This window comes from Sus scrofa, chromosome 9 (genome assembly GCF_054392235.1).
Source record: "Sus scrofa isolate SSC_HxYL_T2T_F1_AM1 chromosome 9, Sscrofa_HxYL_maternal_Yorkshire_Landrace_v2.0, whole genome shotgun sequence".
NCBI classification, from domain to species: domain Eukaryota; kingdom Metazoa; phylum Chordata; class Mammalia; order Artiodactyla; family Suidae; genus Sus; species Sus scrofa.
This window is the reverse complement of record NC_139391.1, coordinates 123,605,851-123,619,469: the sequence shown is the minus strand read 5'-3', so window position 1 is coordinate 123,619,469 and position 13,619 is coordinate 123,605,851. Positions and strand designations below refer to the sequence as shown.

The window sequence follows — 13,619 nt, the reverse complement described above, 5'->3', positions numbered from 1 at the left end:
TGGATAACCTCAGTGGTTAAGCTCACTTCCAGAAGCTTCACCTGAGGTTTTAAGGAACAGGAAGCACTTTTAATTACATGTGGAAAGAGGGATTGGTGTTTTAAGCTTGGAGGCGCTTAGAGATAAACTCCTGTTTATTTGAGATCAATGCCCAAATTCCTCCAAGAAGTTCTATGACTTGCCCGAATTTCTGCAGCTACCTGAGGCAGAGTTGGTGTTTTGTCCTCCATGAAATGAGAGAAGAAATGGGATCATAAAGGGCTACTTCATTCCCCCAGACAGGTCAGAGCCAAAATTTGGGTCACTCTAACACTATTCAAGCAAGCACCATTCGCTGCTTCCCACCTTGGCAGCTGAGGAAGTTGCATGTCCACAACCAAGCTCCCATCCCCTCTTCACTCCCTCCTGGATGCCTCCTTCCAAATTCTTACTGAAAATGACTTTGGGAAGCCCCTCTCCTGCTAGCGGCTCCCCAGTATCTGTGACAGGTAATGAATTTCCGACCGAAAAGCCAGGGAGGGAGATTAAAAATAAGAACCCACAACAGAACCAAGGTGGGACAGCTTCCTTTGGGGTAGCCGCTGAGAAATGATGCTGCAGAGACTTCCATTTTCATTAATGCTGGAGTTGGAAACCCTCCCCCTTCCCGCCCTGCGTCTTTTTTTGTGCACGGGATGATGTGGTCATCCCACACGCTCATCAGGAAAAAACTTTATCACCTCCCACACTCCATCCTAGAGCCCTTCTCCAAAGAGCTCAGTGTGGGAATTGGCTGCAAGTCAAGTTGACGTTATTTTCGCAATCCTCCAGCTAACTCACTTGGAAATGTCATAGTGTTGGGACATGTGCTTTCCCAGCCACGCCGAGGGGTCTGCCCATATGGATGGGTGGAACCGTGCAAGTGCACGTGTATACTTTTTCACACACACAAACAAACAGGCAAACACAGGTGCTCATTCGCCGCAAAGGAACTACCTCTGGTGCCTGAAGCTCTCCTCAGGCATCCTTCCAATGTGTTCTACACTTAAGGATGTGTTTACTCCTCACCTGCACAGAGGTCTGCAATACCAGGTGTGGTAGGCAGAGTAATGGGCTCTAGCGATCGTCACATCCTGATCTCTCCAGAACCCGTGGAAATGTTATGTTACCTGGCAAAGGAGAATTCAAGTTGCAGGTGGAATTAAGGTTGCTAGACAATTGATCTTAAAATAAGAGGAGTATGGGATTCCTGTAGTGGCTCAGTGGAAATGTATCTGACTAGCATCCATGAGGACCCAGGTTTGATCCCTGGCCTCATTCAGCAGGTTAAGGATCTGGCATTGCCATGAGCTGTGGTGTCAGTCGCAGACGCAGCTTGGATCTGGCATTGCTGTGGCTATGGCATAGGCCAGTGGACCCCTAGTCTGGGAACCTCAATATTCCATGGGTGTGGCCCTAAAAATAAAACAAATAATAAGGGGAGTAGCCTGGATTAACCAGGTGGGCTGAGTGTAATCACAAGGACACTTAACCTTGGAAGAGGGATGCAGAAGAGGCCAGAGTGATATGACACGAAAAGGACTCCAGCATCCATTGCTGGCTTTGAAGGTGGAGGGAGGCGTCATGAACCAATGACTGTGGGGCAGCCTCTGGAAGGTGGCAGAGGCAAGGGAAAAGATTCTCCCCTCAAGCTTCCAGAAAGGAACATAGCCCTGGAGACACCTTGTTTTTAGGCCAGTGAGACTCAGATCACATTCCTTACCAGCAGAACTACAAGGTAATATATTTCTGTTGTTTTAAACCCCTAAGTTTGTGGTAGTTTTTTATGGCAGCTATAGAAAACTAACACATGAGGAAGGAGAAAAAGGCCAGAGGCAGAATAAGCATTATAATGCCATTCTTTATATTGCCTTAGCACTGTTTATGGATGGTGGCTACATAGACCTTCTGGAGATATGTCAGGAGTCTGCAAAAGGACTGGAGCTGGAAGAGACTTGGGGCCCATTTTCCATTTCAACCCCCCTTTTCCACACTAACAACATGCTATTTTGGAGGAAGGTAGTGTACCTAGAGCTCTCAGCCTGGAAGCCCTCTGCTAGGACTGCACGCTGGCATCCTCTCCCACATCCGCCCAGGTTTGTAACCCTAGGTGTGCCTCTGGTTACAGTGGGTGAACAGCAAACCACTAAAAGTGTATGGCTTAATGGTCAGCTGGATCCAGCCAGGGAGTGACTTTTCCTGTACTTTCTAAGAGGTTTTGTGGTGCTTGTATGTTTGTTTATCTGTTTCCCCATGGAAACACAGACTCATTGGCTTCGGCAACCCCCCTCTCTCTCTCTTTCTCTCTCTCTCTCCCCCTATGCATTCCTGGCCTTTGTTCTGCCATAGGGGCAGCTGTGGAGGTTTCACACACCTGCCTGACTTCATAGACCCCATCAATTCTGGCCATTGATCCTCATTGCCCTTTTCAAGATATGTAGCTTTTATGGGTCTGCAAGGAGCATGGGCTTTCAAGCTAAATCAAGTTTTAATCACCTTCCAAGATGCTCACTAAAATTCTTTCTGTCCCACATCTTTCCACAGGCCAGTCCCAACCAGGTAGAAATACGTCAAATCTGCTGAGGACCATGGGGCCAGATCTCCAGACTTACTCTAGCCCCCCTCCCCTCTCCTTGCTCTGAACTACTGCCTCTCTCTCTAGACTTCCCTGGTTTTTAGAACCCAGTTTGGCAGGGTAGTACAGCTCTCAGTTTGTTCCTGCCATCTAGATTGCCAACTTCTCCCAGACTCTCTTTTGTGTCTCAGATAAAGTGCCTTCTTTTAGGATGTATTTATTTCCTCTGTGTCCCCAGCCCCCAATCCAAGTCATATGGGGCTCTTTGACTCTGAGCCTGTCTCTTGCCTGATGTCTGCACAGGAGACCAGGCAATTAGATATTGTTCAAGCCCAGATGTCTTACAAAGATTTTCCTTTTTGGATGGAGCCTACCCAGTTCCTTTCAATAAAAGCCAACAGCTACCAGGAGGATGGAGGTGCTCAGGGGTTTGGCCTTGATCTGTGTTTACTTCGTGAAGAACTTGTGGTGAGCCCAGTCACGTCTGAGGAGCCCTAGCTTCCAGAGCCTTCTTTAATCCTTTGATGAGATTTGTGCCTCCATCCCTCTGTGGAATGGGAAATGACCAAAGACACTGTCCACTGTAGAAGGAACCTCAAGGCATCTGCCTGCAGGGTACCGAACACAGATCAAGTCTGGGCATCTCCAGGCCCTGCATAATCATCTCTCTGTTGGGCTTCTACGCTCTGGCAGTGTGGTTGCCTGTGAGTGCCTCCTGCAGGGCACACTCCATCCTGGTTGGGCACTTCTTCGTGGCCGTGACACGTCTTTCCATTGGATTCCTGCAAACACCACCATGGAGTCGGCACATCATGTGTTCCCTGCCATCTGTCACAGCAGATGCAGAGACTGTAACACTTCTAGCTTAGGAGGGCATCCAACACCCTTGTGGGGTCTTTAAAATTCACAGCTAACAGTCAGAGCCTGTGCTTGCACGAAACCCCTCTTAAAGTCAAGATTTAGCAGTTGGTTGCCATAACAACTTTCCTCATCAAGTCTGAACTCCTTTCCATGTAGATGGCCAAACTGGTTTTGAGGAGGAATACAGAAAAGGGAAGTTTGGTGAGTTCTGGAAATGAGGATGATTTGAGAGGCAAATTTTGGAAATCCTCAAACTCTAACCTGGTTTATTTAAAAATGCCTCTGTCACCCTGACTTTGGGCTGCATAGAGCATTATATGGAGAAAAGCTCTATTTGTTGTCAGCAGTGTGTCCCCACATAGTAATGAATGATGGAAACGTCATGAGGAGATAATGACCAGGAAGGCAATTTGAGGAAGGTGAATGTGCTCTGCAAATGGGAGGGATTGCCATCATTAGGAAAATCAAGCTCTGCTTGAACTCTGAGTTGGTACCACATTTATTTTTACATGTTTTGTGGTACCTAGATCTCATATGTGGAAGAAAGACTTCCTTTTTTTGTCAATCTTTAATTCTAGGCAAAGGCATCCAGCCAAGAACATCCTAAGAGTCTGAATGAAGGATTTTTCACCTTCTTGAGGTTATTTCCTGTTTTGTAATATCATACCCATGCCTAATGTCCACAAGGAAATTGAGGGGTGATCTCCTTAAGGGGGAATCATACCTGGGCCCTTAACCCATTAATTGGCTTGACATTGGCATCTTGGGGAGAGGTGACGGTGGTCGATTCTGTAAATTTAGGGCACACTCTTTAATTAGTTTATTTTCCATGACACAGTATTTATAAAAAGGTCTACTCACATAGATGAAAAACTAACTTGTTCCTGCCCTCGTGTAGCTTACAGCCTAGAGTCCATGCTTTCTTTGGAACTGATAGGGTATGAATCCCGGCTCCTGATGCTTTCTGGCTCTGCTGGTACTTAACGCTTGTTATCTTTCCTTTGCTTGTTATCTTTCCTTCAATCAGCAAAATAGCCTTCACCTGAAAGCCTTATCATCCTCTGCCGAATTTTAAGCTGTGTTTTCCTATGTTCAACTCACAGCTCTCTGATTTCCTAGATACTGCTCAGCACCACAGAAGCTAGTCAACTTTAGCCTGTGGTGAATCTACCCAGGTGGGAGCCTGAATTTGTCATACGGGAGACAAAGTACTGATCTAACCCTCCCTGTGGATCCCTCACAAAATGGGAAGCTGCTCATTTTCACTCCACTTCTCAGCACCTTGGGCTGAGCAGGTGTGGGAGAGGAAAACAGGCGTTACCTGGTAGTGAGATCCTGATGGGCAGTAGCTTATAGGTCCATCTAAGAGCGGCTGCACTTAGATCCTAACGAAAACTTCTTGCTCAGAGCCTACCCAACCCCTCCTCCCATAACTGTAAGGCCCCTTCACTTCATTTTTATTGTTTTTCATCTTTGAAAAGAGAAAATAGCACTCGAAGCTATTATTCTGTTCTCTCCTTTTTGAGTGTCTCTTCCCAGGGCGATAAAGAAACCTTATCCCTTGCTTCGCTTGGGTCTGGCACCTTTGTGATTTCCAAATTTTAGGACATCACACCCTGTTCTTTCCCTACCTAAAAATTAAATAAACAGCCAGTGAAAGAGTCAGTTATGGTGCTTTAATGGTACTGGTCTCTAGTTTAGGGATATATAGCTTTGCCTAAGGAATTATTAATATGAAGCAGCTAAAATTTTTTTCAAGGTCAGGCTCAGTAGAGCAATGATTCTTATTCTTTTAAGGGTCTTGGGTTTGCTTGTAAATCCGACGAAAGTTAGGGAAGCCAGCTGAGGAAAGATACACCTACACAGACGTACATCTGTGTGGGACTCCAGAGGGGTTGTGGACCTCTTGCTGTCCTGTTGGAGTAACTGATGATCATGAAGCATGGTGATATCCTGAACAGACATAAAGGACCCTTCTGTTTATCAGCACCAAGATAATTAGCCATCTTCACTTAAAAACTCAGAGTTCTTATAAAACCATGATAGGTCTAAGTGGCCTCCTCTAAGTGCAGTAGTTATTCTCAGGATAGCAGCATAGCCTGGTTGGGGAAAAGGGTCAGGGTCAGACAGACAATTGGTTCATTTGCTCTGCCATATAAAAGCTGTTTCGAGATTCCTTGATTTTTCTGAGCTTCGGTATCCTTCATCAGCATAGCATGGCTAATAATACATCCTTTTAAAGTTTCTCAGCAATATTGGATGAAATAACTCACGTATGTGGTCTTTAATATGTATTGATCATCTCATATGCTCTTTGTAGTGTACTGGCCACTGAGAAAATAAAAACGAAAAAAGTCTCTGCTCAAAGAGTTCTGGGACTTTTGTGTCTGCAGAGCCCATGAAATAGGTGCTGTGTAAACAGTTAGTTTCCTCCACCAGGGAAAGTTATCATGCAGTGAAAATGGGGAGAGTGTGGTGTATTCATTCACGTGGAGATGGGAAGAGATAGAATAATGGGATTTAATGGCCACACTGTGCCCACTATTAGAGTTTGATCTGACATCGCATATTAATTTTCTCCAACACAGACATGTTAATCAATTTCTTCATGTTTCTTTTTCCTCTTCCTTACCCTGCTTCTAAGGGGAATGCCTCTGCTATGAAGGTTACATGAAGGATCCAGTGCACAAGCATCTTTGCATTCGGAACGAGTGGGGAACCAACCAGGGGTAAGTGAGGGGATGGCGAGTTAGCGGGTTCCAGGATCTCCGCCCCCTCACGCAGGCATGACGCGCAGCCGCAGTGTGAGGGGAACAGAGCTCAAGGGTGCTTCTATTCTGATCAGCGAACGGGTAAAAGTGTCACTGAGCACTTTGTATTTATACCATCCCAATGACGTCCATGCCATCTTCCTCTCCCTTTACGAGTCCAGAGGTGATGCCTGTCACTCGTAGCCCCACAGCCTCCAGCTGGGGTCTGGAAACCCAGCTGTCCCTCTCTTCCCCGGCACAGCACCGTCAGCCACGAGGATTCCACAGGCAGAACGTAGCTGATGATTTTGTTGGAGGCTGGTGAAGCCAGGCCGTCGTCAGTGTCGCTCTCCCGGAGCTTGACGAGCCTCGCAAGACTGACAGGAGTAGAAACTTGTTTTCACTGGGGCTGTCAGCTAGGGTGAAAGGCAGAGACTTGGGGTGTGCTTGGTATTGAGTCAGAGGATCTTTGCCTGATCCCCATTACCGTTTCCCCTCCTTCCTAAGCACGCACAACAGGGATGAAATCGTTACTTTGTCTACTGCTTTATTTATTGATTGATTGATTGAATTTTTTATGGTGAGAAAGTATACACAACGTAAAATTGATGATTTTCACCCTTCTTAAGTGCACAATTGCAGTGGCATGAGGTGCCTTCACGTTGTTATGCCACCCTCACTGCTGCCCATCTTTTATTGCTTTTTAAACGCAACTGTCGAATTGTTTGATGTGCTGAGAGCCCACTTGGCTGGGTTGTGAAGAGTGTGGGGAGAAAGGGATCAATACGTGCTAACTAATAATAGCAATCGATGGGACAGGGGAAACTAGAAAGAAATCAAGGCAAAAGCCAGCTCGGAGTGATGGCTTGGACTGCAGAGTAGAAATGTGTTTGCAGCCTGACAAGGTGGAAAACAGAATCCCCCATCATTTCACACATTGCCACAGAGGACTCCCAGCCCTGAGGTTGAAGCTCGGGCTCCTCTCTGTGAGTCTGATGAGCCCCAGCCTGGAATACTGAGTGTAGTGCTGGACTCTCAAAGCAATAAATATGGAGACAAATGGGTGAGAGTTTGGAGAAGAGCAATAAAAATGATTGAAGAGCTCAAGGGAGTGATTTATGATGAAGGGAGAGAAGAGCTCCACTCGGAGAACTTGGCCAGCTGATGACTAAGTCAGGGTGTGATAGATGCCCGCAGATGCTCAAAGAGGGCAAATGTGCTGGAACGGGTTGAAGTTGAGGGATAAGGACAAGAGAGAATGAAGTTAAGGAGAGGAAATCTGAGTCACAGGTCAGAAAACTTGGGGGAAAGTCAAAACGCCATGAAATTTCTCTGTTCGTGGAAATGAAGGATGGCTCTCTTTCCACCGAATCTGTGATCATCTCAGGGAGGCGGTCCACAAAATGAAGAGGAAGGAGTTTGGAGAAGGGTAGATACCTGCAAGGTGGCTTGTGGTTGAAAGATTGGTGGGGAGGGCAGAGGACTTGGCTCAGAGATGCCAAGCAGAGTTTGAATAGAACGCCACTCCCGATGGCTGTGTAAAGTCAGCTGAGTCCCCTTGTGCTCTTGACCCCTGAAATGTTTGCATCGTTGCTGGGAAGCCAGGATTGGAGCTTATGTGATAGCCAAAAATCTCCGTTGACTATGATTCTCACTGAGTAAAGTATTGTAAAGCGTGACACAGATAACCAGCTCCCTATGTCTTGGCCTGCATACCTGCCACTGAGGTCAATGGTACAGAATACCTTTCTGCTCTGTGTCCAGAATGAGCCAGGAGGCTGGTGCTCTGCAGTGGTTGGATGTGGTGGCTCATCGCTCAGGCCTCCACATCCCTCGCCTTGCAGACAGACAGATCACGTGAGGACGGGCCTGACTTCACCACGTAATTGCACAAGGCCTCGTTGTTGCCTCTGGCTGTGTGTAGAGACAGTCTTAGGATATAGACAAGAGTCTCCGGGGAAATGGTGGAGCCCCCACGTTGGTGTCATTTAAAATAAGACAGGCTAACGCACCGAGTTACACACTGACAGGAACATTAGCCCCAGGAAACAGACAAGGAGACCTAATCTGTCATTTCCATCTCTAATTTCCATTATTCTCTGATCATCACTGTCTACGAGGTCTCATTTTGGACACTAATAAAATAATGGAGCAACTGTTAGGAGGAGGGAAAAAGCTACTATCTTGAGAATAATGGAGCCAGGAGTGATAAGCTGCATGAGTTTATATGTATGTAAAAAAGTACCAGACAAAGGACAGCATTTTCCTCATAAAATGACAAGATGAATAAAAGGTAGAAGAAGCTATACATCTTGATTTAAATCGGGGATCTGATGCCACGTTTCCTTAAATGATTCTTGCAAAATTAATCAAAATTGATTTGAACGTGAAGCCTGTCACTTGAATGGAAAAGTACCTGACAGATTGCTAACTGACGACACATGTTGGTGTATTATGGAAGAATCAGTGGTAGGCCTGATTTTCCTCAGTATTTTATTTGATGGTCCAGAAGGTAGAGGGTTGTAGCATGTATGAGTATGTATATTTTTCACTTAGTATTCTTACTTTGCATACACTAAAATAGCCAAACATTCTTTTGAAATTGAACAAACAAATCCTAAGCCAGTGAAAGTTAAAGTGAATTCCCTTGTGAAAAATCTAGGTTAATGTACCAGGAGAAAAGCAGCAATAAGCATTCATGACTTTCAGACAAGGAGGAAAATTGATGAAGGACATTAATACCAAAAAAATTACAAATGGATTGCAAATGGGTGACTCAGTGAGACCGAGAAGGACACCTGCAATTTTATCCCGCCCCTACCTTGTGCTTCGGTTTACCTGGGCCTGTGTGTGTGTGTGTGTGTGTGGCCCCGTTTGTTTATAGAAATCCTCTCACCAGTCTACTCCATCATTTACTGTATTACTAATTCATGTTTTCAGCAAATAGTCACTGTATTACCCATGGTGGCCCAGGAGAAGCTAGGTTGCTAATAATCAGAAGAAGATACTGTCTTTGCTCTGGAAGAACTAAGAGTCTAGATAAACAGATGGGCACATAACAAAAAAGAACAATGAGTTTTAAAACCTATGAAAATAATGGTTTGAGTTAGGTTCAGTGGGATTACAGTTGAAGAGGTGACATCCGAGAATCTGCAATAGGACATCATGGAGAAGTTGAGACTTTGAGCTGTTCTATTTAATGGGTAACAAAGGTAATTCAAAGCAAGAAAGAACAGCATATGCCAAGGCATGGAGGCTTGGGAAGCATGGTTTTTCTAGGAATGGCACACAGATAACTCAGTGTAGCTTAAGAGGATGGTTTACAGAGATGGGAAGAGGCTGATGAATAATGACTAATCTTGAAGAGCTCTTGATTCCAAGGTTTTGGACCATAAAGCTCCACGTGTACCCCCCCTAGAATTGTTGGTAGGAAGAGTCTCTATATTTGGTGGGCTCTTCCCTCACCACACTCTTATTTTTCTGCACCCTTCAAAATATATTAAAATAATCCTAAAAAGAAAACAAAAACCCAACGAACACACATAACACCTCTCGAGACTAAAGGTTTATTTGTCTGGACTCCGCAAATAAAGCACAGTCTTAAAAGTATCCTGTAGAAAAAAGTTCTCAAGACCAATCAGCAAAGAATGACAGAAAATTAGGGACCACCTGTGGAAGGTATGCCCATCAAGGGGGCTGCAACAATTTTCAGTGACTCTGGTTTTGCCAAAAATGCCCACGGAGAAGTGAGGCAAGGTGAGACATCCATGTGTGAGTCCGGGCGATAGAGCCTCTCGCTGTTGTTCACCCAGGTGACAGGATCCAGGGGGACAGGTTGTAAAATCATTGAACTCATTACACAAGAGGCCCCTATTCACTAAAAGTAAAAATAACTTCAATAAGAGTCAAACAGAGTCATGGATGACAGATTTCGGATGACTTATTAAAAGAGCATGACACGTTTGAGGTTATATCCTTGGTCCTGGAGGTTGGCCACAAAATCGGTCACTGCCTGCGCCAGCCCCCTTGGTGACCCGCGTGCCTTGCAGAGGACCCAGGATGGAAAGGTCTTACCCTAGCACAGCTTCCCAACCCTGTGGCTGTGTAGACACAGCCAGGGACCGTTAGGATCTCTCTGTGATACTGGTCTGCCAGGACAACAGAGGCAAATTAAAACGTTTCACAGGGAAGACATGAAACCAGGAAATGAGGGTGGAGAAGGTAAGATTGATTTCCATGAAAATATTAGAGGAGAAAAAACAAATTTATTTAGCTCCTTTGCAGATTATTAGGAAAGGCTGTAATCATGTTTTTCGTTAAATTAAGAGTGTACCCAGTGGCCTCTGGATACATTTTTCACAACACCCCAGTTAGATTAAATTCATGCATTTGGCGGTTTCCAGTAAATAATAGTCCGATTTCTTATTCTGGCATCTCAGATACAGAGGGCAACACCAAGGAGATTCCCCACCAGAGAGCATATTACTAGATTTCAGTGCTGAAGGATGGTGATAGAGTGATAATTTATGAGATGGGAAGAGACCGGCTGTGGAAAATGAACAGGTGTTTCTCCAAGGTTTTAGAAGCTGTTGTCAGGAATGGCTCTGGCCATCAGCACACTCCTTTCACTGCTGCATACTTACCATGACATCCCCCCAGATTAGTACACGTGTGTGCGTGTGCATGTACACACACACACACACACACACACACACACACACACACACACACACACACACACACACTGCCTTAACGGCCTTTCCGTTGTCCCAGGGCCTTACTGTCCCTTCCATCTCTACAGTTCCCCCCACTGCTCCCCTCCCACGAGTGACTGCTTAGGGAATCTAAATCTGTAAACGGAACGAACACCCCACACTGCAGAATCCAGTTTCCTTTTCCAGCCGAGAATGAAGACAGGGTTTGTCATGGTTGGCCTCAGCCCCTCTGTCTTGCTCAGAAATGTCCTTTACAGAAGGTAGTTTTATTTGGGTCTGTCTGAATGATGCCATCCTTAAACATTTCTCTGGAGGCCACTCACAGGAAAATGCCCACAGCCCAGTGCAGAGGGTGCCTTTGCCTCTGGGTTCTAGGTATTAGCCGAGACCATCGCGCACTGATTATTCAAAATGACCCCAAACCCGTTCTCACCTCCTGGCCACCTAAACCCAAGCAGATCATCCTCTCAGCTGTCTGACAGTCTACGTGCAAACACTGAGCCGTGGTAGGGTGGTGACTGCAGTGCCGGTGGCGTTGGGGGGTGGGGTAGCCCTCATTCCCAGCGCAGGTCTTGGGCAGTTTCTGGCCTTTCTGACCTGCCCACCATCTCCGTCAGAAGTGACTCAGATGGAGTCAGACAGTGCTGCGTGACATATGACATTTTTTGATTTGCCTTTGTCCATTTCTAGCCCATCATCTGGCTTTGGCCTCCCCACCCCCATGCCGGCTTCTGTGTCAGTGACGCCCAGTTCACCTTCCTCCAACCCCTCCAACAAGGTTTGCAGGCCAGCCTGCTGCTGCTCTTTTATCTCTGGGCGCCCTCCCCTCCTGTCCCAGCCCCACTTCATTGTCTGTGCCCAGCTCCTGTCATTGCCATGCCATGCACAAATGGGATTATCCTCCCATTAGCTCTCTCCCCACTCGCCTTTTTTCTGTTTCTCTGTGTGTATGTGTCTCAGTGTGTGTCTTTCTAATTAACCCTAACTTATTCACTTATTCCTAGCAAGGGGTTCCTGTGTATTCATCTGGCCCTTTATTTCTCTTTCTGCTTTTCTCCCCTCCCTCATTCTTTACTTGCATCTCCTTCTCTTCCCCCAGGAGTCAGTGGAAATGTGGCTGTCCTTTCTCCCACCCATTTCAATGTCAAACAGTTCATCTTAGCTCACAGAATTAGACCTAAAGTTCCTAGTCCCGTCCCCCCGCCCCCCAGAAGCCCTGCTGTAATCTGATTCCGGCTGAAATATTGCCCCCTAGCAGGAGAATGGACCATCTGCTAGGTGAGGAGGCAGGAACTGAGTGGCTAAAAGTGGATCTCCACCTACCAGGACCTCCTCAGACAGGCTTCATGGGATCAGGTCCCTCAGTTGGCTTGGGAAACCCAGCACCTCATTCTTAGGGATTTTCTCGAGTGGAAACACATTTAACTTGACCTGTTTTCACAAAGCGTGGGTAGGTCAGTCAGCTGAGCACAGCCATATGCTTTGTATATTGCAGGTAGACAGCTGGCAGAAAGAGCCGCTGAGGGCTGAAACCTCTCTCTGAGGTCCCAGGCAGGCAAACCCTGAGACACAGGGGCCATTTGTCGCATGTGTGCCTTTCTCTAATTTGCACAAAGGTATTGAGAGGCTAGTGCTGCCCCTGGCCATGGTCCTTTTAGATGATGCCTTTTGCCTCCCCCTTAGAGGCAACTGTAACCTTCTTGGTTACTCAGGATGATATGAGAGCAAAATATGCCCTAAGACTTGACCCCCTGATGCCAGTTCATGGAGCAGATATTTAAGAATCTTCTGGGGAGCATTATTTAAAATGCTGATTTCCGATTGCTTCCCCCAAGAGATTTTAATTTCATGATTCAGGAGAGGACCCAGACTCTGTACGTATAAAAGCTCCTCCTCCAAATGATTCTGAAACACAGCCAGACCTAAGCGCCCTTCCTAAGCAAGGTGTGGGGTCTCCACATCCCTCCAGGAAGGCATCCTCTTACCAGTACACTAGCCCCTCCAGTGAAAACTATGAGTTTGTGGACTAGTGGCTGTGTGCATCCTAAAGGATTCTTGCATTTTACTAATTGGAAAATAGAGGGCCAGAGAGGTGAAGAAATTCACTCAAGGTCACCGAGGTGATGGCCAAGCTTAACAATGACAGGTGGATATTGGAGGTAAATCATTCAGGTAAGTATAGGTTCAAAGAGAGCACAATGTGATGACCATGTGACACTCTGGAGATTGGTCGTCTGCTGTAGGTGAGAGGTGGACAGTCTGTGGTCCCACTTGCTTCTCCTCGTCTTCCCCCCCAGCCCCAAGGCAGTTTTATCCCACTCTTTGCCACGTGACAAGTGTCTGCAGCTCCCCTAGAATACTGCCTCCCCCGGGGGAGGGCAAAACTTCTACAGGGTTCTTTCTGAGTAGTCCAGTCACGGCACCAGGAGACTTATTTTAAACAGTGCAGGAGGCGGGAACACTCATATTTCCTCCAACATGACCACCAGGGCGAAAAAAAAAAATCAACCTCAATTTACCCTCCCATCTGCTCAAGAATGGAAGATAAATTGTTTCAATTTTATAGAAATGAATGTTTTATGTCTGGCCCATGCTTTCCAGTTAGTGTCCTGAATTTATATATTCTACTGAATGCATGGATGTTTTCTGCTAGGAATGCTCCCTGGACCTCTAGCTTCTTTGGGTTTCAGTCTAAGAATA

The 13,619-nt window shown here is 46.2% G+C and overlaps 1 protein-coding gene across 8 annotated transcripts in view; it reads left to right on the top strand.

The window, feature by feature from the left end:
* ASTN1 (astrotactin 1) overlaps positions 1-13,619 on the top strand; it is a 319,448-nt gene that overhangs the window by 150,598 nt on the left and 155,231 nt on the right. For all 8 annotated transcript variants that reach the window (XM_084977659.1, XM_084977661.1, XM_021063683.2 and 5 more), the window contains exon 8: positions 6,099-6,183. In XM_084977659.1, the coding sequence (XP_084833785.1) occupies positions 6,099-6,183 (85 nt within the window). The remainder of the gene's footprint in view (positions 1-6,098; positions 6,184-13,619) is intronic.